The 25958-nt window shown below is 38.3% G+C and overlaps 1 protein-coding gene across 1 annotated transcript; it reads right to left on the bottom strand.

The window, feature by feature from the left end:
- Window positions 1-453: 453 nt before the first annotated feature.
- Window positions 454-25958, bottom strand: LOC127845215 (uncharacterized). Its single transcript, XM_052376008.1, has 7 exons — window positions 25792-25958; window positions 14817-15705; window positions 6173-6387; window positions 4932-5020; window positions 4530-4647; window positions 4092-4217; window positions 454-861 (listed from the first exon to the last, which is right to left on the bottom strand). Exons 2-7 carry the CDS (start codon window positions 15701-15703, stop codon window positions 734-736), a joined length of 1563 nt encoding a protein of 520 aa, XP_052231968.1. The 5' UTR covers window positions 15704-15705; window positions 25792-25958; the 3' UTR covers window positions 454-733.

Here is a 25958-nt window from a genome sequence, read left to right as displayed (position 1 = left end):
CTCTTTCTGTAAGGAACAATAATTTTTTATGGTTTAACTTTATTTTACTAAATATTCGTTGATTTGAGTGTTTATGGGTATTTCTTCACCGTCCTAGTTACTAGTACATGGCCCTCTTTTTCATAGAAAACATGACCATTTTTAAAGTGTGTCACGCGTACCTCAAACATTATTGTTGCCACAAATCTAATACTACAACATATTGACGAGCATGTGAACCTGCTCACTTTCATATTTTGGTTTAGGTTTTTTTCAACAGCTGGAGTTTTCAGACAAATGCGGAATGGAGGAGGGGGGAATCTCCGTCTTATGGACAAACATCTTGTCAAAAATTAAAATCGTAGCGCTCACACCGTCACATGACAATTTTTCTGTCGTAAGAACCATATATCTATTCGCTTTGAACACTGAGTCTACCAATACTGCTTTTACCAAACAAAAAGAAAACAGCAATTCACAACAAACGTTACAGTAACGATTTTATTATCAAAAAATATTATTAAACAAATTAATGTAAAAATTTTATAATAATGTATATACATGCAAATATATGCAAACAGTATAGCGATTGAATACATTTTTATGCTTCAAATAATACTCTCCTTTCGTGGCGATATGACATACATTATAGCTTTATGCATGGTTCTCTATGATATCCACATGCGATTTGTTTTAAAAGAATGTGTTTGCCACGCTCCGATTGTACCCTTTCTGTACGTTCGAGGTATGCTCTTTACATGGTGGAGAAAGGACCTAACACGTGCGATTTCTCCCGCCTCAGTGACCGGATAGTGAATGCCGGTGTGTGGGTCTTATTGTACGAGTAGTTTGGTGAATAGGTACCGGGGCCCGGACTTCTCTCTGAAAAAAAACAATCAACGTCAGAATAAATATCGGTTGCGCAGTGCTCACTGAATATTTTCTTCAATATTGCAATTTAAAACACAACACTAGGTCTACCACTGAAGGTTTTAATAACGCCACAACCCCTTTTGACACAGATGTAGAGCTTTGACAATAGCGTGCTGTGTTTTCGACCTTTGCCATTTCAGTATAACCCAAACCTTAATTAAGAAAGCCTTCTGGTTCTCAGCCCAAGAGGACTTTGAGGACGGATAAGCCGCATACTGACAATACAGGGACTAATTAAAAAGTTGGGTTAAGTGACACTTACTGATAACTATCTTGTTATTTCGCGCCTCATACATGTTTTAACATGTGTACAATTTTATTTCCAAATCAATTATTACTAAGAGAACATATTAAAGCGCAGAATGGCCCTATTTGACATTTGCGTGATATGTTTTGACGCTTCACCACCATCATGAAGGAAGCCGCCAGGTTATAGTATGCGTCACACCGCCTCATAAAGAGGATAAATTATAACACCTTATTTCGAAATGCGATTATGAATCTAGGGGAAGAGTTTCTCGGGACAGACTGACGTACTACCAAGAAAACGTGTTTTTATATAGCCCGAACGCATGCAGAAACAGGAGGGGGCATCTAAATTGAATTCAAATGAGAGAATGAGCACGCGTTCTGGTTTTGTTTTTGTGATAAGGACTAAAGTCTCCAAACGCTTGTAACATCGTAGGTAACTTAAGACTGCCAGATGACAGTGTGCGTACATTTAGACTACCAGATGACAGTGGACGTACATTTAGACTGCCAGACGACAGTGAACGTACATTTAGACTGTAAGATGACAATGTACGTACATTTAGACTGCCATATGATACTGAACGTACCTTTAGACTGCCAGATGACAGTGTACGCACATTTAGACTGTCAGATGACATTGAACTTACCTTTAGACTGCCAGATGACATTGAACTTACCTTTAGACTGCCAGATGACAGTGAACGTATCTTAAGACTGCCAGATGACAGTGTACGTACCTTTAGACTGCCAGATGACAGTGTACGTACCTTTAGACTGCCAGATGACAGTGAACGTATCTTAAGACTGCCAGATGACAGTGTACGTACCTTTAGACTGTCAGATGACAGTGTACGTACATTTCGACTGCCAGATGACATTGTACGTACATTTAGACTGCCAGATGAAAGTGTACGTTCATTTAGACTGCCAGATGACAGTGAGCGTACCTTTAGACTGCCAGATGACATTGAACGTACCTTTACACTGCCAGATGACATTGAACGTACCTTTAGACTGCAAGATGACAGTGTACGTACATTTTGACTGCCAGATGACAGTGAACGTGCCTTGAGACTGCCAGATGACAGTGAGCGTACCTTTAGACTGCCAGATGACATTGAACGTACCTTTAGACTGCCAGATGACATTGAACGTACCTTCAGACTGCCAGATGACATTGAACGTACCTTTAGACTGCCAGATGACATTGAACGTACCTTTAGACTGCCAGATGACATTGAACGTACCTTCAGACTGCCAGATGACATTGAACGTACCTTTAGACTGCCAGATGACAGTGAACGTACCTTGAGACTGTCAGATGACAGTGAACGTACCTTTAGACTGCCAGATGACGGTGTACGTACCTTTAGACTGCCAGATGACAGTGTACGTACCTTTAGACTGCCAGATGACAGTGTACGTACCTTTAGACTGTCAGATGACATTGAACGTACCTTTAGACTGCAAGATGACAGTGTACGTACATTTTGACTGCCAGATGACAGTGAACGTGCCTTGAGACTGCCAGATGACAGTGAGCGTACCTTTAGACTGCCAGATGACATTGAACGTACCTTTAGACTGCCAGATGACATTGAACGTACCTTCAGACTGCCAGATGACATTGAACGTACCTTTAGACTGCCAGATGACATTGAACGTACCTTTAGACTGCCAGATGACATTGAACGTACCTTCAGACTGCCAGATGACATTGAACGTACCTTTAGACTGCCAGATGACAGTGAACGTACCTTGAGACTGCCAGATGACAGTGAACGTACCTTTAGACTGTCAGATGACAGTGAACGTACCTTTAGACTGCCAGATGACGGTGTACGTACCTTTAGACTGCCAGATGACAGTGTACGTACCTTTAGACTGCCAGATGACAGTGTACGTACATATAGACTGCCAGATGACTGTGTACGTACCTTTAGACTGCCAGATGACAGTGTACGTACCTTTAGACTGTCAGATGACAGTGTACGTACATATAGACTGCCAGATGACGGTGTACGTACCTTTAGACTGCCAGATGACAGTGTACGTACCTTTAGACTGCCAGATGACAGTGTACGTACATATAGACTGCCAGATGACTGTGTACGTACCTTTAGACTGCCAGATGACAGTGTACGTACCTTTAGACTGTCAGATGACAGTGTACGTACATATAGACTGCCAGATGACTGTGTACGTAACTTTAGACTGCCAGATGACATTGAACGTACCTTCAGACTGCCAGATGACATTGAACGTACCTTTAGACTGCCAGATGACAGTGAACGTACCTTGAGACTGCCAGATGACAGTGAACGTACCTTTAGACTGTCAGATGACAGTGAACGTACCTTTAGACTGCCAGATGACGGTGTACGTACCTTTAGACTGCCAGATGACAGTGTACGTACCTTTAGACTGCCAGATGACAGTGTACGTACATATAGACTGCCAGATGACTGTGTACGTACCTTTAGACTGCCAGATGACTGTGTACGTACCTTTAGACTGTCAGATGACAGTGTACGTACATATAGACTGCCAGATGACAGTGTACGTACCTTTAGACTGCCAGATGACAGTGTACGTACATATAGACTGCCAGATGACTGTGTACGTACCTTTAGACTGCCAGATGACAGTGTACGTACCTTTAGACTGCCAGATGACAGTGAACGTATCTTTAGACTGCCAGATGACAATGAAAGTACTTTTAGACTGCCAGGTGAAAGTGTGCGTATCTTAAGACTGCCAGATGACAGTGAACGTACCTTTAGACTGCCAGATGACGGTGTACGTACCTTTAGACTGCCAGATGACAGTGAACGTACCTTTAGACTGCCAGATGACAGTGTACGTACCTTCAGACTGCCATATGAAAGTGTGCGTATCTTAAGACTGCCAGATGACAGTGAACGTACCTTTAGACTGCCAGATGACGGTGCCCTCTCGACGGAACTGGTGGGTGAATGACGGGGCGGTGCGCAGTACCAGCTTGTCGGCGGTGTCCTTGTCATAGTCCACCGGCGACGGCTCCTTGTCGGCACCTGCCGCATACATTATATTGTTATTACACAATATCATGCCTGTACTATGAGGAAAGTGTTCTATTTGCTTCATATTATCTTAAGTTATCTCTTGGATGCCAGTGAATCCATATAAAACTGGAGTTTAAAAATAGTCTGGATCAATAGCTACGACTGGATACTTTTATAATATTGCAAGATCATTTCCACACATAAAATACTTTGACATCATTAAAAAACTTTGAAAAACATGTATCACAATTTTCGAAACACATTCAAATTAATTCATTTCCAATATATAAAGAAAAGCGTCAATTGAATCAAACTACAGACCTGCTTTGCCCAGGGACAATTCTTTCCTTGTACCGATTGAATATGAAGGGTACTCGGCCATCGTTCTTTGTTTCGGTCCAAGGGTCGGACGGGCTTTGTAATTATTAGGCGTCGGCCACTATAAGTAAAGATTGTATTTTTATATTTGTTAGTTTCTTCAATAATGAAAACGTTTGCATCTTCAATCATATTTTTTCTTAATGTATGACAGTATATTACAGTAAGCCCTAAAGAACAATTTTCTGTTCCTTAACATAAATTCATTCCGATCAATTTGCCAATTAAATAATTAATTGATCGAAGAATCTTATATTTGGGACACACACACTCACAGGAATTATTTATTTCTGGTTTTTAAAAATAATTGTGCCACCACAATTTTTTTTCCATCATATCACCTACCGCGGAATCGTTTTGGAAGTCCACTTTGGAGGTCCAGACTTCCGGTGTCTGAAACCACGTCTTCTCCCATGAGGTTCTCGATCCGCCACCTAAATAAGGCGAGAAGACTCGAGCTTAACGAAATTTAGATTAATAAGTTTAAAGAAGGAAAATTGTATCCCCTTTCGCGTTGTATTTGCGCTCGAAGAGGTCATCATATAATTGCGTTGGCGTTCATGGCTTCAGAGCCCATTAGTTTGGCCAAGTTTCATTACAAGAGGTCAATGGGTATACGGAGTGTAGACCGAACACGAACAATTGACAATATAAAAGAGTTTTGAAAACTTTACTTTAAGGTGTGACCTTGACCTTGAGCTCATGTATGAGTCTCATGCTTAACGCATTTTGCCTCAAATGACAACAGTTATAACAAAAACGTTAAAAAGGCAGATGACAAGTTCAGCGGACGTAATGATGGCTAGAATTCATAAATATGCATGTGTAAACTTGACCTTGTGCGAGCATGAAGGTCTCATGCCTTCTGCTTATGGTATCCATGGCGTATACATTTGATGAAACATATTTCAGCGAAATATATGTAATCTGTAGCGGACACGAAATGGAGACTCGATATTTAACCTTCAAGTGTGACCTTAATCCTGACTGACACTTGCCTCCTGCACATTTTCCCGCTAATGATTAAAGTAAAGTTCCCTGAAAATGCTTCAAAGGACAAATGAGAAACGGAGTGATCAAGTAATGGAATCTCAAATATACCCTCACAAGCTTCGTGCCGCAGATAAACAATGATAATGTTGGAAAGCAACTATATGTATAAGCGTATATAAATGAAGAGTTCGTATATTAATGTTAAGAGAACTTCAAATACTTAAGAAAATAACGCCAGACTTAGTGAATGTCTTATGTTCCGACGAATTCGATCACCCTATGAATATAAATAAATAATTATTTTCTTAACAAAACTGTTAACATCTTGCATATTTAACCAAGGTAGATCATGAATTGCTTACATGCGTTGTTAGTCAACAGAAAGTATCTTCAAGTAGCTGTTGCGTCTTAGAAACAACACAGCGTTCATTTATGAACTATATAATGCAGACGTCACCATATAATCATCACTTTCATAATTTGAAATGTATCATAGGCATATTCAGGCCGTGTCACAAAACGTCTTTCATGCTCATCCATAGCTATTAACAGACATAACAGGGGTGAAAATTAAGACAAAAACGACCGTCTACTTTTTTCTACGAAACATCTGGATCCAAATGTCCACGCGGGCGAGTTGGTCTCGTTGAGCGGGCGGTTGGTGAGTGAGTACCGCGTAGGGCCCGGCCCCTCCATGTCCACGCGTAGCGGCGGCCGGGACTCCATTGCCTCGTCCCACGTGATCAGCTTCTTGGGCTTCTTGGGCTCCTCATAGTAGAGGCTGGGCGCCTTGGGCATGGGCTTCGTCCTGACAATGGGGGAAGATTAAAGATAACGGTAATAGCATTTTGTATTATAAAGAACGCCTTGGGTATTGGCTTCCTCATAGCAATGGAGGGAGAAAAGAGATAACGCTAATGGAATTGTGAAGTATTAAGACCGCCTTGGACATCGGCCTAGTCCTGGCCAAGGGGGTGGGGGAGTAGATTTAACGGTAATGGCATTGCGTAGTATAAACAATAAAGCCTGAAAATTCGAACGTATCAATCAGAAGCAGAATGAAACAAACGAGTCGCGCTCTGTGGATGACGGGGCTTCATGCGTGTGCGTACGTTATCGTCCCAGATTACCATGTCCAATTAGGGACGGCACTTTAAGCACATACATTAGGCCCCGTTTACCCAGAGTGAGAATCAAATGTATTCACCGTCAAGCATAAAATTGTATTTACAGAACAAAATATGCACACTCAATATTAAAACGTTTTTTTAAGCAAACAGACAAAACTGTGTACTTACATACACAACAACTGCAATATTATTTACAAGATAAAGAGTACAGTTATATTACTAATTAAATAGCATTATCAACATAATTCATATATGGACGAACATGTTATTCCACAATGGAACACGTTCCAATTATCAACGACAATCATTCTCAAGGTAGGACAACTACTTACATCGTTAAAGGATTCCATCCCGCCATCCTTAAATATTCTCAAAATGTTCAGCAGACGACAATTACGGCGCACATGCAACATGGCGCATTGTTTAATCCTAATACAAATTTGTTCAACAACTCTTGTCAATACAAACTCCAATTCCAACCTCTGAATTAAAAGTAAAAACCAACACAACTGAACGCTAAGTATCTTCAAGTAAGACAAGCACTGTCAATATAGGGGAAAATAAACAGTTAATACCAGAAAATACATGAATATCAATCACAGCCAGAAAACAAACAGATTTCTAAACGAAACAAACGCTTAAGATCTTCTTAAAATCCAGTTAATGTCCAATTGTTCAGTTATTACTTTTACTCTTGATTGTCAGTTAATAATTGAACACAAAAGATCGAGTTAATCTGGTGTTCACCACACCTTTACATTGCTGTTGTGCTTTACAATAATGTCTTAAAGTGTGTCCATTCATTCTTTGAACGTATACAATTCATCGTGGTTAATGCTATTAATGTATTAATAGAAAGGTAATGGAAACCATGCATGCATTGTGGAAAACAATGACATTAACAGAAATCAAAATCAGGGACAAAACAATGACTCTACAACCCGTGTCCAAAAAAAAACACTCAACCAGGAGCAACTGTTTATTTCACATACATATTCCATTCTCTGAGTGTACGTGGACAATAATAAAATAAAACTACTCTTAAAACAGATTAAAAAACCGATGCAATGATTCGTGGAAGATACTTTCCGTATTAACTGGTATTTCGTTTAGAAAAAAAACTAAATTTAAGCGAAATATTCCAGAAAAGCGGAAAGTGTCCCAGATTAGCACGTGCAGTTCACACAGGGACGACACTTTCCGCTTTACGCATGTGCATAAACCAGCGTTTACCCAGAGCGAGGCTCACCTGTATATATTGCTGCAATACAAGTTTTAAATCACCACTGAATTTGTACATATCAAATTACGGTACATATTTTTGTTGTTTTAATCAATTACGCCACTCTGGCAGTGGTTGTAGTTTGAAATGACTTACTAACAAGTTTGATTAAACAAAACAATGAACGTTTCTAAATGCTGATCACTGCGCGGTATGTTACAGAGAAAGGGACCTTAAAACGTTATTTTAACTTTCTGAATGGTGTATACATAAAAAATAAATGCATCACTTTTATTTACTATAACTCAATTAAAACTCACGGTACTTTATTTGGTACATCGAAAGTACAAATTTGCCTTCTAGAGATCACAACGAACTCTTGTGAGGTCAGATTTTGATTTATTATGGATTCTCCATGCTTGTAAACACTAAACAGCACTTGACATGTTCATTAAATGTACATGAAAGTACTCATAAGACATGCTTCATTCAACCTTCAAAGCATTTTTCGAACAAGACTGTAGTAAAGCTAGTTTAATTTAAAAAATGTAGTAAGCTAGTTTAATTTTAAAAGAATATGTATTAGCCCATATTTATTTATATATGTTTATTTACTTCATCTCTATGTATGAAATTGAGAGTGTCTGTACATACAACTAAACAACGAAATTGTCTAACAACAAATTTCTCAAAATACAACTGAATACGTTTTAAAAAGCATTAATTGCGAGTGTTATATTCCTAGTATATAGCTATGTTCATATGTTTGAGCCTGTTCTGAGAACACTGGGCTTAATGCATGTGCGTAAAGTGTCATCCCACATTAGCCTGTGCAGTCCGCACAGGCTAATCAGGGACGACACTTTCCGCTGTTATGGTATTTTTAGTTTCAAGGAAGTCCCTCCTTACCGAAAATCACAATAAGGCGGAAAGTGTCATCCCTGATTAGCCTGTGTGGACTGCACAGGCTAATCTGGGATGACACTTTACGCACATGCATAAAGCCCAATTTTCTCAGAACAATGCTCATTTGAACCCGAGAGCGAAATCGAACGCGCTGCCTTTCTGTCTTCAAGATATAGACATCAACACCATTTGTACTCTTATTGTTTGTAATTAATTACCATTGAAAAGCGTTTTTAGCGATGAATAATTGTATCTAAGTGTATAATGATTGATGAAACTAAACTATATGTTTCATAGTTTTGTCATCGGCATAGGTTAATTGCACTTGTTTAAATATAGCCCATACTTTTTGGGCCTTCTCTGTGCTATTTAAAGTGCCGGTGGTTTAAAACGTCTACAATAATCGCATATATATACGTGTGTGTGTTTCTCAAACATATATAAATTAAATACACCGAGATTTCAATTACGAAGTTTGTGTATCGGCTTATGTTAGAGCAGGAATGTATGCGTGAGCAATGCCTCGGGGCATATAGAGCCGGCACCGAAAGCAATAAATAACTCAAACATATCATACAACACAGTTGTTACACACCTGCCATGGTAGGTCCAAAATCGGGGCAAGACAGTCGGCTCGAACGGACGAAACATGTAGTCACGTGACTCAACATAGTTGTTAATGGTCCAATCAGATTCAAGCGTTTGATCACGTGGTTTCGACTTTCCGATTTCCTCTGACATTAAAGTAGGATCAGGAAAATCCCATTACGTTAACGAAGAGTTCCAATCAAGTAAATCCTCCATAAAAAGTCAGCAGCGTATGTCAGAGGGTTCAGATCCTTTGAAAACGTCGTACGAAGATTAACATGTAACACGTAGCTGTTAGCATCCACGACCTGTGTGTGAACACAGTCACTGGTTACTATGGGTAGGCTTAAGGCAGCTTCTACATCAAACCTGTTTAAATTATTCACGACACGTTCACAGGAAGATATCCACGGTCAATTATCTAAAAATAAATATATTTTATAGCTGAAGCGACCCGAGCTCGCATTGGGATGACAAATAAGCATCACGATGTTTATCTCAAAACGTGTTTATGTCAACAAAAGTGTCCATTCGTTCTGGGGCTTTATCTTTGAAATAAAGCATTACACGTTTGTGCGAGTTCATTGTTACTTTGTTACCAACGGAAAATACTAAATGGCGATACAAGCTCGTTCATATGTTTCTCTTATCTTGGTAAATGGCTACTTTAATTGAGGCTTATCGCTTATAAAGTTGAATTTAAGCGACTGAGAGTCGTAGTTTAGATAACAATACCCAACTCAAGCTGATGCGTGGGGCATTTTAGTTCATAAACGAAATATTAAATTAAGGCGCTATTGTCTCCCAGCAGGTTTTCAATACAGAATATTGAGCCTCGTTCTAGGTAAAGGGGCTGCATTAATGTGAGAAAAGTATCATCACAGCCTCGCTCTGGATAAAGGGGCTGCATGAATGTGAGTTAAGTATCATCACAGCCTCTCTGGGTAAAGGGGCTGCATGAATGTGAGAAAATATCATCACAGCCTCACTCTGGGTAAAGGGGCTGCATGAATGTGAGTAAAGTATCATCACAGCCTCGCTCTGGATAAAGGGGCTGCATTAATGTGAGTAAAGTATCATCACAGCCTCACTCTGGGTAAAGGGGGTGCATTAATGTGAGAAAAGTATCATCACAGCCTCTCTCTGGGTAAAGGGGCTGCATAAATGTGAGAAAAGTATCATCACAGCCTCACTATGGGTAAAGGGGCTGCATTTATGTGAGTTAAGTATCATCACAGCCTCACTCTGGGTAAAGGGGCTGCATGAATGTGAGTAAAGTATCATCACAGCCTCGCTCGTGGTAAAGGGGCTGCATTATTGTGCGTAAAGTATCATCACAGCCTCTCTCTGGGTAAAGGGGCTGCATGAATGTGAGTAAAGTATCATCACAGCCTCTCTCTGGGTAAAGGGGCTGCATGAATGTAAGTAAAGTACCATCACTGCCACTCTCTGGGCAAAGGGGCTGCATTTATGTGAGAAAAGTATCATCGCAGCCTCTCTCTGGGTAAAGGGGCTGCATGAATGTGAGAAAAGTATCATCACAGCCTCACTCTGGGTAAAGGGGCTGCATGAATGTGAGTAAAGTATCATCACAGCCTCTCTCTGGGTAAAGGGGCTGCATGAATGTAAGTAAAGTACCATCACTGCCACTCTCTGGGTAAAGGGGCTGCATTTATGTGAGAAAAGTATCATCACAGCCTCTCTCTGGGTAAAGGGGCTGCATGAATGTGAGTAAAGTATCATCACAGCCTCTCTCTGGGTAAAGGGGCTGCATTAATGTGAGTGAAGTATCATCCCAGCCTCGCTCTGGGTAAAGGGGTTGCATTTATGTGAGAAAAGTATCATCACAGCCTCTCTCTGGGTAAAGGGGCTGCATTATTGTGCGTAAAGTATCATCACAGCCTCTCTCTGGGTAAATGGGGCTGCATGAATGTGAGTAAAGTATCATCACAGCCTCTCTCTGGGTAAAGGGGCTGCATGAATGTGAGTAAAGTATCATCACAGCCTCTCTCTGTGTAAAGGGGCTGCATTAGTGTGCGTAAAGTATCATCACAGCCTCTCTCTGGGTAAAGGGGCTGCATGAATGTGAGTAAAGTATCATCACAGCCTCTCTCTGGGTAAAGGGGCTGCATGAACGTGAGAAAAGTATCATCACAGCCTCTCTCTGGGTAAAGGGGGTGCATGAATGTGAGTAAAGTATCATCACAGCCTCGCTCTGGATAAAGGGGCTGCATGAATGTGAGTAAAGTATCATCACAGCCTCTCTCTGGGTAAAGGGGCTGCATGAATGTGAGTAAAGTATCATCACAGCCTCACTATGGGTAAAGGTGTGCATTAATGTGAGTAAAGTATCATCACAGCCTCACTCTGGGTAAAGGGGGGGGGGCATTAATGTGAGAAAAGTATCATCACAGCCTCTCTCTGGGTAAAGGGGCTGCATAAATGTGAGAAAAGTATCATCACAGCCTCACTATGGGTAAAGGGGCTGCATTTATGTGAGTAAAGTATCATCACAGCCTTACTCTGGGTAAAGGGGATGCATGAATGTGAGTAAAGTATCATCACAGCCTCGCTCGTGGTAAAGGGGCTGCATTATTGTGCGTAAAGTATCATCACAGCCTCTCTCTGGGTAAAGGGGCTGCATGAATGTGAGTAAAGTATCATCACAGCCTCTCTCTGGGTAAAGGGGCTGCATGAATGTGAGTAAAGTACCATCACTGCCACTCTCTGGGTAAAGGGGGTGCATGAATGTGAGTAAAGTATCATCACAGCCTCTCTCTGGGTAAAGGGGCTGCATTAATGTGAGTGAAGTATCATCCCAGCCTCGCTCTGGGTAAAGGGGCTGCATTTATGTGAGAAAAGTATCATCACAGCCTCTCTCTGGGTAAAGGGGCTGCATTATTGTGCGTAAAGTATCATCACAGCCTCTCTCTGGGTAAAGGGGCTGCATGAATGTGAGTAAAGTATCATCACAGCCTCTCTCTGGGTAAAGGGGCTGCATGAATGTGAGTAAAGTATCATCACAGCCTCTCTCTGGGTAAAAGGGCTGCATTATTTTCGTAAAGTATCATCACAGCCTCTCTCTGGGTAAAGGGGCTGCATTTATGTGAGAAAAGTATCATCACAGCCTCACTCTGGGTAAAGGGGGTGCATTATTGTGCGTAAAGTATCATCACAGCCTCTCTCTGGGTAAAGGGGCTGCATTATTGTGCGTAAAGTATCATCACAGCCTCTCTCTGGGTAAAGGGGCTGCATGAATGTGAGTAAAGTATCAGCACAGCCTCTCTCTGGGTAAAGGGGCTGCATTATTGTGCGTAAAGTATCATCACAGCCTCTCTCTGGGTAAAGGGGCTGCATTATTGTGCGTAAAGTATCATCACAGCCTCTCTCTGGGTAAAGGGGCTGCATTATTGTGCGTAAAGTATCATAACAACCTCTCTCTTGGTAAATGGGCTGCATTATTGTGCGTAAAGTATCATCACAACCTCTCTCTGGGTAAATGGGCTGCATTATTGTGCGTAAAGTATCATCACAGCCTCTCTCTGGGTAAATGGGCTGCATTATTGTGCGTAAAGTATCATCACAGCCTCTCTCTGGGTAAATGGGCTGCATTATTGTGCGTAAAGTATCATCACAGCCTCTCTCTGGGTAAAGGGGCTGCATTATTGTGCGTAAAGTATCATCACAACCTCGCTCTGGGTAAATGGGCTGCATTATTGTGCGTAAAGTATCATCACAGCCTCTCTCTGGGTAAAGGGGCTGCATTATTGTGCGTAAAGTATCATCACAGCCTCTCTCTGGGTAAATGGGCTGCATTATTGTGCGTAAAGTATCATCACAGCCTCTCTCTGGGTAAATGGGCTGCATTATTGTGCGTAAAGTATCATCACAGCCTCTCTCTGGGTAAAGGGGCTGCATTATTGTGCGTAAAGTATCATCACAGCCTCTCTCTGGGTAAATGGGCTGCATTATTGTGCGTAAAGTATCATCACAGCCTCTCTCTGGGTAAAGGGGCTGCATTATTGTGCGTAAAATATCATCTCAGATTAGCCTGTGACACGTTCCGTATATGGAATTTGTCTTAAAGGTGGTCGATTTTAGACGAAATTCAAGTCCAGGCGACATTCTACGCCCATGCATTAAACCCCGTTTTCCCAGAGCACGGCTCAATCGTATTTTCATGAATTTGCGAAGGAACACTTAATTAAACGAAAACTCGTGAAAGGTAGTGTCATAAAGTAAGACGTTTACGTTGCTGTTCATTATAAAAGGTTATGAAATATTTTATCGCCCGCCAGGGTCTACAATTTTGTTTTTGTTTTCCAAACATAGTTCTTAAGAGTTACTTAACTCATCGCCAGGCAATACCGTTTTATTGGACAACGGGAATAAGCGGAAATTAAACATCCACTGATTAAAAGGTTAAGATTTAAATCTTCAGCAACGTACGTAGATGTATTTTAGAATCTGTGTTGGTATTTTGAATAGGAAGTAAGTGATCTACTTAATAACTGATCAACTTTTTACGTTTTTATAATGGATGTTTAGTGCGTGATTTATTGTGAACGTATTATTTATTGCTCCATATATTCTATGCTCACGTCAAGCTTCAATAAGTTGATGGGTGAGTTTTCCTCATATTTGTTGAATCCAGATTTGATCCTTTAAATTAGATATTTAAATGTTGATGATATGCTTATAAAATCACTTTGGAAAATATATTTTAGCTCAAATTATATACGCAAGTGTTTGTCATTAAAGAATGTGATTAGATCTATTTCGATAAGTTAACAGTCTTTATTGTAGTTTACAGGTCTCAAGTCAGTTAGATGTATTTAAAAATCATTAAACTACTTTCATATGTTGTGTGTTTTTTTGGGGGACATGAAAAAACTATATTTGTAGTTGAGCATATATATATACATATATATATACTCTTTCTTCATAAAGTCAAAGAAACTATCTCTGTTAGTTTTTTAGGATAATAAATCCTTTGTTAATATTCAAAGATGGATTTCCGATGGAAAAATAAATGATGTATTTCAAATTTTATTTTCAAATTTATACACTCTCCCCCTGCGACATAACTCCTCCTAAAACTCTCGTTAACCAAAGAATTAGAAAAAAACAACAAAATGTACGACAATATACGGTTATATTAACGTAGCTTAAATTTCCAGTGTTAACTTTTGAAAAGCAGCATCGGGTGCGAGGGGAGGGGGATGCTAACGATGCATGTTTGTATATGTGTGATGAATTCCTTTTTCAATAGGAACGGTCATTGTGAATTATGGATAATATGTGTCTACATAAATAGCTCACAAAGTATTATTGTTTTCTTGACGACTTTTTCTCCGAACCAAATAATCTGGGAATTGAGCTATTACTTACTTCGGTGACATGGTGACGGTGGCTAATCTCACGAGCTTTGGAGGTCTGCGCATGCGCGGCATTTGAGAGGGAAACCGCGCCTCTCTGGTATTGGGGTCCTGGACTAACCCGTAAAACTGGCCGAGAGACGTCGCTATGTGAGCGTACCGATTGATAGTCGGCGTTTTAGAATAGTAGTCCGAGTGCGAGCGAGTCTGTGCCGTATGCAGCGGTTTCCTTTCGATTGTTACAGAAAATGGCGTCTTGGAGGAGTCTCTGTCGTTGTCAAATCGGCTCTCCTTCCTCGCGTCTCGCTGAGTATCTCGGCCAGTATCATACGACATCTTGGTGCCGTCACGGAACGAGGTTTCAGTGAGAGGGCGAGACTGGAATTCTGGGAATTCGCCCATTTCAGAGGGCGCCTGCTTTACACTTTCGGTAAGTTTTGATTGTTTAACGATGTCAATAACATGATCGGAACTTGCCCCATCTACCATACCAGAGTCGATTTCCACTCTATCGGGCACTTTAAAATCTGTCACTTTAGCCGTCCCTTTGTCAGGTTTAGGTTGAGTAATAGCCATTGTTTTGTCTTTAGCGTCTACAAAATCAACACTTTTATCACTGTCTCTATGTCTCTTTCTATTTACGCCACTCTCTGTTCTAACTTCTACCGATATCTCTTGGTGCGTTTGATCCGGGGTAGGAACACGTTCGGGCTCAATATAATCAGGTTCTAAGGGCTGGGAAGGGGTTTCTACTTTCTGTAAACCCCGTTCTTCAGTGGAACGGCCGTCTGGGCCGATATCCGGAACAACCTCGAGGACTTTCTGAGAAGCTGACGAATCTAAGTCGGGTCCCTTGATGTTTAGACCTACTGGGGGAGGGGCGACAACGGGCGCTGACATGACTGGAAAAGAAGTAAAGGGGTTTATATAATAATGGTATAATTATGTCCAAAGTAATTTGTAACATCTTTTGTAAAATTCCATCATTGATCGATTCAAATAAAAGCTTATATAGATAGACCATTTGTTGAACTATATCTATATTCATACATTCACATAGCTCACATTTTGTGCAATATGTAGTGTGAGCTTTATTTTTAATTATTCGAATCGTTTTAAAATCACGTATCAATAAACATGTAAGATTTTGTAATGGTATGAACTTACAAATGGCATACAAACACCTTCCAATTTTTGTTTGGCAAATGGACACTTTAGAAGATTTGTTTACACTGTGTTTTGTATAACCATTCCATTTTTAACATTCGTTATATATATGTATTGCGTAATTTCCGCCGTTCTGTTCAAATCTGGCATTCCCAATTAATCACATTTTCGCTGAATGTCAATACAAGTAAATAGTATCACCGGTAATACCATAAATACTTATGTAAGAACCTGGATAAACCAATATTATGTACGTCCGTTTAAAACGTGTTTATGTGCATACACTGCATTTGGAGAAAGTTATGGAATAAATGTTAACATTGAGGTAAATCATTGTATCGCTCAAAGTATTGGAGGACTTCATCATATACCGCGTTATACAAAATAATTATAAAGCCCCATTCCGTACAGATGCCGGATCAACACGGTCCGATCTGGCATGTAAACCGTGTAGCCGCCGTGTATCTCCTTGTCGACCCGTGTGGGTCCTGGAACGTCCGGCTTTGTTCTTTGGGATCCTGAGGCCAACACGGCATTTAAGGGAAGTTCAAAACTGCCGTGTTCATCCGTGTCAAACCGGGAAGATGACGGCATCCGGGTTGGTCCGTTAAAGTACCTTTTAGGGTCCGGGGAAGCCTTATAGCGCCCGGCGATGCCTTGATTGACCGTGTGCGTCCTTGATTGTCCGGGAACAAATTTCAGGCCCCGTACCATCAAGGACCATAACGGCAGTTGTACGGTTGTTGCCGTATCCTTCGCGGCGGTAACACGGAATATGCCGGTACCAGCACGGATCAGCACGGAGCTACTAAGGAGGAAGACGGTGCACACACGGACATATACGGTGACAACGCGGCGGATACACGGACGATGCCGGATGCTTCGTGGGTGCTAACAAGGACCTTAAAGGTGTAAACACGATGAACACACGGAGTATCACGGAGAAACACGATATAACACGGACGATTGCGGATGTTCATTTAAATATGGGCGATTCGAAAATCGCTTCACATTTTTCCGTGTTACCGACGATGCAACATGTGCGATGAGATGACGACCGAGGACAAGCTGAGTTGACCTTATCATAAAGTGCATTTGAATACCTTGTAACCGAATCGCTAATATTTGTAATCTAGGGGAGGCTATGAATTCATAGTTCATCTGAATTCAGCGTCAAAGCGTCTGGACGAGAGTAATTAATTCCTCTGTTTCCAAAAAAAGTGTCTTAGTTGTATAAACCCAGTTCATATCATTTATAATAATGTTCACAATAGTCTCTTTAATTGCAAAACTGTCCAAACGTTCCCAATACGGGTAAACATTCATAGTAATATTGTCAATATGAAATAAAATGCGAGCTATCAATTTCGACCATGACTTTGGTTTTTCTTAATGAATCATATCAATTTTCAAAACAAAGATATAGCTACCATAATAAATACAGGTTTTTGAAGCGAATAGACAAACGTTTGGCAAACAAATCGTTCTAGATTGTAATCGACTATCTTACATTTGAATTATTTAATGGGTGACCTATTTCGAAGCAGAAGATCAAGCAAAGCGTTTTTCATTAAACTCTGACAATCGAGATCACTCGAGCTAAGATCATATGTCTGAAAGGTTTTCTTAACTTTACCCATATAACTTTTCCTGAAATGCCATCTTTTTTTCCATTATCATATTTTTTTAGCTTTATGCTAGATATGTATGATATGTTAACTACTGGTTCACTCTTTTGACATTTCACATATGCAATAGCCACCATTATCTGCAAACAAATACATGTGCGACGGTTTTATCCATATTTTGAAAAGAAATAACTGAATAGAACGCAGTTTAAAATGCGTCTGACTTAAACATTCTGGCAAACACTCTGACAATAATGTATTAATATCAGATTCATACCTGTTTAAAATGAAGCATTATATCATAATTCAATGTAAATATACCAAGCAAAATTAACATTCAAAATTGAGCTTATTTTTCTTCAGGCTAATAAAAAAATTCCGGTTCTGAAAATAATGTACAAAAATATGTCTTTACATAAAAAATTAAGCCAACTGTCAGTTTTACAAATCAGTTATACACAAAAATGTCGGCCGTTTTAAAATATTCATACTGAGTGCGCATACAAAATGCAGACTGAGTATATGCATAATAAGAGCGCATACGAAATACTGACTGAAAATGCGCATAATTAGTGCGCATACAAAATGTAGACTGAGTGCGCATACAAAATGCAGACTGAGTACCGGTATATACATAATGAGTGCGCATACAAAATGTAGACTGAGTATATACATAATTAGTGCGTAGACTGAGTATATGCATAATGATTGCGCATACAAAATGCAGACTGAGTATATGCATAATGAGTGCGCATACAAAATGCAGACTGAGTATATGCATAATTAGTGCGCATACAAAATGAAGACTGAGTATATACATAATTAGTGCGCATACAAAATGCAGACTGAGTATATGCATAATGAGTGCGTATACAAAATGTAGACTGAGTATATACATAATTAGTGCGCATACAAAATGCAGACTGAGTATATACATAATGAGTGCGCATACAAAATGTAGACTGAGTATATGCATAACGAGTGCGCATACAAAATGTAGACTGAGTATATGCATAATGAGTGCGCATACAAAATGTAGATTGAGTATATACATAATGAGTGCGCATACAAAATGCAGACTGAGTATATGCATAATTAGTGCGCATACAAAATGAAGACTGAGTATATACATAATGAGTGCGCATACAAAATGTAGACTGAGTATATACATAATTAGTGCGTAGACTGAGTATATGCATAATGATTGCGCATACAAAATGCAGACTGAGTATATGCATAATGAGTGCGCATACAAAATGCAGACTGAGTATATACATAATGAGTGCGCATACAAAATGCAGACTGAGTATATGCATAATTAGTGCGCATACAAAATGAAGACTGAGTATATACATAATTAGTGCGCATACAAAATGCAGACTGAGTATATGCATAATGAGTGCGCATACAAAATGTAGACTGAGTATATACATAATTAGTGCGCATACAAAATGCAGACTGAGTATATGCATAATGAGTGCGCATACAAAATGTAGACTGAGTATAAACATAATTAGTGCGCATACAAAATGCAGACTGAGTATATGCATAATGAGTGCGCATACAAAATGTAAACTGAGTATATACATAATGAGTGCGCATACAAAATGTAGACTGAGTATATGTATAATGAGTGCGCATATGAACAAAAAGGCGGAATATTTGCATAATGAATGTGCATACGAACATGTGGGCTTGTTTAAGAGCGAAAAAAAGGGTTTTTTGACTAACCTGACTGGCTCTTATTATTCTGAACTTATTTTTGAATTTCCAGTTTCACTTTAACTTAATTTCTTTTTGTTACGTTTGATTTAATCGCAAAATTTACTTTTACATGTAAACATATATGATGCACAGAAATTTTGAAGATTTCCGCCATTGAATAGCCTTATGTTAATGGGAAATAAATTGAGGATTGTAAAAAGTTAACGAAAAAAAGGAAGTAAACAGACCTACCTACCTTTTTTTAACAAAATGATCAGATAATAAAGTTATCACAGGCAAAGTTGGAATATTGTACATATACTATGTTAGAGAATTGTTAAATGTTTACTCCAAATATCCGATACATTTAAAATTTGTAAGCAAAACTCAAACAAACATAATTTGTGGATCCACATGAAGCTCTTAACAATGCTACCGAAAAGTCAAACGCAGCTATGAAGATGAATGACCGACAAGCACGAAATGTACATCCTAACTGTACATCAAAGCGCTGTAAGAATAGAAAGGCTGTCGACATTAGAGAAAATAAATATATAAAAAAACGAGAAAACTGTCAGAGTACATGTTAATATCTTAAATTATATGTATTTTTATCACATGCTATACCCTGTTTCCTATGTAATACAACCATTACATATTTTTTTTTTATTACACATGTGTAATACAACATTTTTAAGCGTTTTCATTGGCTTAGTTTTCGTTTATTGACCAATCGCATTTTGCTATTTTGCTTTGTAAAAGCCGAGGCATTCCAAATGACAACAGGAAATGTAAACAATATTCGAGATTTATCATTATGTTTGCGTAAATATTTATTTAATTTGATCATTTAAAAGCATGTGATAAAAAAGATCTGACACTCGTTGTCATATCATACCATATTTTATTAAACTCGTCCAGGAAATGCGTTAGTAAGCTCGCCAAAGGCTCGCTTACTAACAAAATTCCTGAACTCGTTTAATAAAATATGGTATGATATGACAACGAGTGCCAGATCCTATATATATTAAATCACCTGAATGTAACATAATTTGTTCAACAAAAATGTATGCATACTTATATAGGTACTTTAAATAAATTAGTTTAAGCTGGTATTGGACCTAATCGAAGATAGACATCCAGGCTACTGTACGATTGTCGACCACACATACAAACAAAGTTAACATATTCTGTTAAATCTACAATTTATAGATAATACGAGGCGGCATTCCCACAAACCATTTGAATTAATAAAATCATTATAAGTATTTGTGAGTGGTTTAAGTAGTATCTTTTAACAGACAATAGCATTAATAACAGGGCACATTTAAGAACTAGTTCCAGCAATGTAGATTTACTATTTCCTTTACTTAATCATGTTGCCTTGCAACACGTCTCTAAAATATAAATAATCAGCGGTAGCTTAACTGATCATCTCAATTTATGTAGAATGACATGTTGACAAATCCAAAATATGAACCATTTAATTCATTAGTATGCACAAGTACATTTTGGATACCCATAAGATGTGTATCGAAAAAAAACACCGAGTAGGTAATTCTACAAGTATTATGCATCAACACTTTTAGCAAATATAATAATAATAATAATAATAATAATAATAATAATAATAATAATAATAAGAATAATAATAATAATAATAATAATGATAATAATAATAATAATAATAAAAGCTTTATTCACAGAAGGTTACACATTAAGACAATGACACATTATACATATTATGCAGATGAATCAATACTTTTTTTACAATGTGTAAAATATAAATATAAACTATGCATGAAGGCATTTGAAAAAAAATCCTTAAAATGTGTCCCGAAATTTAGTGCCCATAAAGGGCAAGGATATCTGGCAAAAATAAACTGCGAACTAGGTTGTTAACAAAAACATTTAACCCATGTATGCCTAGCGTCTAGAAAAAAGGCCTTGGAAAACAGCGTAGACCCAAATGAGACGCCCGCATGATGCGGCGTCTCATCAGGGTCTGCGCTGTTTTCTTAATGGAATTTCTGAAAAAAAATATGATAAATATAGAAATATATATAATAGTCACCCCTAATTTTGGAAATAAATTGATAACATTTAAAAGGATGGGCGATTCCACTTGGCATAAATGGGTTAATGTGTACTAGCAGAGTTGATCGCATACACGCAGTGTGCGTAAGGGCAGGAAATTTTGAACGTGCACATGAACATTTAGCCGACCATGAACTGAACCCCAAGACATTAAGTCATACATCATATGTAAATCATAAAATTTAATATATAATTAACCGCGCGATGTAATGGATAAAATAAATATGAGGCCCGTTCTGGGAAAACTGGGCGTAATGCATGTGCGTAAAGATTCGTCCGCACATGCTGATATAGGGCGACACTTTACTCCTTTACTGGATTTTCGCTAAGAAGAGATTTCCGTTCAATGAAAATTCCATAAAAGCGGAAAGTGTCTTCCCGGACTGCACAGACTAATCTGAAACGACAATTTACGTATGTGCTTTAAACCCCGTTTTCCCACAGCGAGGCTTGTGTGTATTTGAAAGTGAGAGCCAGTAAGTTTCCCAGACAATTAAGTGTGAACAATGAAGCTGATCAAACCTTACCTGAATACTAATCTTAGTATACTATAGCATACTTTAGCTATGATAGAGGAAAGAGGATATCCATGCACTGGGTACGAGAAAATATATATGAAAAAACATTAACTTTGCACGTGAAAGTTAGTTTGCACTCGGTCTGATTTTTACAAGGGCCATCAAACAGGCCATCCAATTCCATTAGTAATGTATTAATACATTTTGGCGCATGTGATCCGTTTATCGATCTTGCAGTGACAAATTGTTCACGTGAAATTCTTCACACAACAATGTGCATTATGTGGAAACCAACAGAACCAAATCATACACAAAAACATACGTGACTGGCTGATACTTACAGTATTATGATAATTTGGCATTTTCATCTGGCATGGAAAGCGGTGTGTGTAAATAACTTGTCAACATACTTAACTGGGGGTAAATATAGTATTATCTTATCATTAAAATACGTATTAAACACGGTTTACAGAGTGAAATAAATTGACAGTATGAACCGGAATACATGCATAGACATACCGATATTAAAGGGGCCTTTTCACAGATTTTGGCATGTTTTGAAGTTTGTCATTTAATGCTTTATATCGACCCAGTAAAAAAAATCAAAAATAAAATATAAAAAACGAAAAAAAAAGTTAACCCTCAGCAGGACTCGAACCACTGACCCCTGGAGTCCCGGAGCAAAAAGTCTGCGAATCAAACCACTCGGCCATCCTTCCTTTTACAATGAATGATGCATTTTATACTTCATATAAGCGATCCTCGTAGTTTCGCAAAATATAACGACAACAACAGAACTTTCCAAATTATTCAATCGTTTCGCGTTGCAACGCTTTATATTGTTCAGGTGTTTAAATCGTCAAAATATGCATATAAAGGCTATTTTAGAGCATGGTAAATGATCAGTATTACGGTTTCCTCACAAATGTCATAACTAAAACGAAAATTTGCGAATATGAAACAACTCTTTTCAATTTTGTCAATTTACCAAACCGTGAAAAGGTCCCTTTAAAGTTAAGGAAAATATATAAACTGGTCTGCTATCAGAAGACCTAAAATGCGAAGTGTACTGATTAACATAAATAATCAGTATCAAATATGTTTACATATCCACTTTTTTTCAAAGTTATCTTTTGTCTCCTCTCTACGACTACTTCATTCATTGAAAGATAGTTGTTTGTATCGGTTGTATTGAACACGAGGCCAACAGAAACGCTAGTTCGTTGACCTGAGACTCAAGGGAAATTAACTGATTTGAGAAACTTTTATACAATAAAGGCGGCCTCTAGAGTGTTTACAATGCAACTGTTGACGGCGGAGGGCGAACGACAAACGTCGAGCGACAGACAAAAGGCGATCACATAAGTTCACAATGGGAACGTTGTGCTAATTTGACATAAACACCAGCTAGTTTAGCCGCCTCGCAGAGTGAGGTTGGCCCGCCCTCGTCCACAACACTCTCCATGGTTTAATATTGAATAGATTTAGTTCAATATATATCCTAACTAAACATTAGAAAAAAAAACAATGTTCATATCTGATTTACTTCATTACAAAACATAATTCATATAAGCCTCCGCACAGGCTTTTGAGGATTGACACTTTCCGTTTTTGGTATTTCTCCTTGTAAGGAATCAAAAATCCAATTGAGGCGTAAAGTGTCTTCCCAGATTAGCCTGTGCGCGCTGCACAGGCTTATATGAGACGACACTTTACGCACAAGCATTAAGACCAGTTTACCAGACCGAGGCCCATTTAACCAAAATATACTGCCCCGAGAGCAAGGATGGCGTAACAGGTTTCTTCAAATATACGTGACAAGACCTTTTGCTTTAAGTAGATTATTTCTATTCCATATTGATATCAGTTTGTGTGCAGACGTTTCACTGCTTTAGCTAATCCAAATGATACATGTTTCCCCATGCGTTCATTACTTAAGACGTAAGTGCAGTGAGAATCCACTTCAGAATTATAAATTCAAATTTGCACAATCTTTAAATGCAAATAGAATTATTTACCAGCACTCACGTTTTAAATGACAAGCGATTTAACAGTATAGTGATTGCAAATCTCGATTAAAATATCGAGGTGATAATCTATCAATCGCGTGTGGAGATCAACCATGTATTGAACCTTTCTTATTCCGGGTAAAACGAATATCAAGAGCATGTGTGCATAGGTCGCAACTGTACAAAATACTGTTTAAGCACGAAGTAATATAATTATGAGCGATACGGCCACAAAGCCTGCCGGTCTGGGAAACATGCATTTTCACACCCGTATATTAAATTTAAATGTTATAATTTGTGCTTAATCACCGTTTTAACTTAATAGTGGCACAGAGAGCATAAGAAAGCTAATGCAGTGGCTACAGTGGCGCAATGGTGTTTGTTTTATATATCCTAAACGTCTTTGCAGAGAAAATAATTGTTTAAATATAAATTAACGTCTTAAAGGCATTATTTATTTACTATTTATGGAGTTTACAGATAAACACAGTGTCCTATCTCTGGTTTAAGGCATTGAACTATTCCTCTTTAGAATATTAAGTTAATAACACACTCGATAATCTTTTATGAACAAAATGCGATTAATATTAATTTTTCGTCATATAAATTACTTGCGTATCCACTAAACGTTATCGACTGATATGTACCATAGTTATTACCTTGTATTACTACATGAATGGGTATTTATTAATCGCTGGTTTAAATGCAGCATTAAAAGAAGCATTTAAAAAGGAGAGATTAAAAGATTCGTGTTAGATTAAGAACTATTTGTCGTCCAATATTAAAAGAACCACTTCTTAAATTGAACATGAATAATTGAACCGATTTACACCAAAACCGAGAACAGTAACACGATTTTTTAATGAAGGCATACTAACGATAACCTTTCATGCATTGAGCCTCATTCTGGGAAAACGGGGCTTAATGCATATGCGCAAATGGTTTTCCCAGATTAGCCTGTCAATTAATTCCGTAAATTTATCATTTATGGAATTTTTCGTTGAAAGGAATTCAACTCTTTAAAAATCAGTTCCGACGGAAAATGTTGGAACTATAAGGCCCATATAATCTTCGTCAGTTTTCGTATCAATTATACATTGATTAATACATTTTGAAGAAGCGATACTGTGATGTATTGATAACATTCCACCGACTAGAGCGAATGTATACTCGTGTCATATATTGTATACATAAACATGAAATTTCTTTAGCAATTTAATATATTTTCGGGGCATAGGAACACAAATGCGGAAATGTATTTTGGCAATAACTATTTGATATTAATATTGCTACGTATCAGTTTATGATAGCTAACTTGTGGTTTTATCTAATTATGAAATAAGCTATTGATGGAAATAATTGTTTCATTTAATATTTTTAATTGAATTAGTCGAGACGCGTTCTGAGAAAACTGGGCTTAATTCATGTGCGTTAATGCCGCTTTTATGGTATTTTTAGTTTCAAGGAAGTCTCTCCTTACAAAAAATCAAGTTTATGCGGAAAGTGTCGTCCCTGATAAGCCTGTGCGCACTGCACAGGCTAATCTGGGATGACATTTTACGCACATGCATTAAGCCCAGTTTTCTCAGAACAAGGCTCATTTATTTAACAGATTAGTATTATACCTTCAATTATTTAAAAGGAAATAGTGAAATTCGAAAGTACACTCGCAATGAACATTGAAACTGAGTGGAATATACACATATACTGTAAAGTAGACGCCAATTGATCGTACATTTTTTTCTACGCAATAATTTAGGTACGATTTACATATACACATTTGTTTGTTTTTTCATACTGAAAACATTATATAATCAATAAAAACATTGTCACCCATATTTATATACGGCAACTAGCTAACTTACCTTGCAAAATTTAAATCCCGGCAATAAGTTTTAAAGTCGAGCCATATACGAGTTTACGAGTTTACACTATTTCAAAGCGTATTAATTAAGACCTTGTAATGGACAATCTTATCGAAGTTAACATATAAGTTACCAGCTACCCTTCCGTGGATAAGTTCTATTCAGTA

This window comes from Dreissena polymorpha, chromosome 9 (genome assembly GCF_020536995.1).
Source record: "Dreissena polymorpha isolate Duluth1 chromosome 9, UMN_Dpol_1.0, whole genome shotgun sequence".
Lineage (NCBI taxonomy): Eukaryota > Metazoa > Mollusca > Bivalvia > Myida > Dreissenidae > Dreissena > Dreissena polymorpha.
This window is presented reverse-complemented; position numbering and strand designations above follow the sequence as displayed.

Excerpts from the sequence above, each read along its gene's own strand:
- LOC127845215 (XM_052376008.1), bottom strand. The coding sequence starts at position 15,703 with ATGTCAGCGCCCGTTGTCGCCCCTCCCCCAGTAGGTCTAAACATCAAG. Across the intron at positions 4,218-4,529 it reads ATTGTCCCTGGGCAAAGCAG|GTGCCGACAAGGAGCCGTCG; the intron begins GTCTGTAGTTTG and ends TGTATGCGGCAG. Across the intron at positions 862-4,091 it reads CGTCATCTGGCAGTCTAAAG|AGAGAAGTCCGGGCCCCGGT; the intron begins GTACGTTCACTG and ends GTTTTTTTTCAG.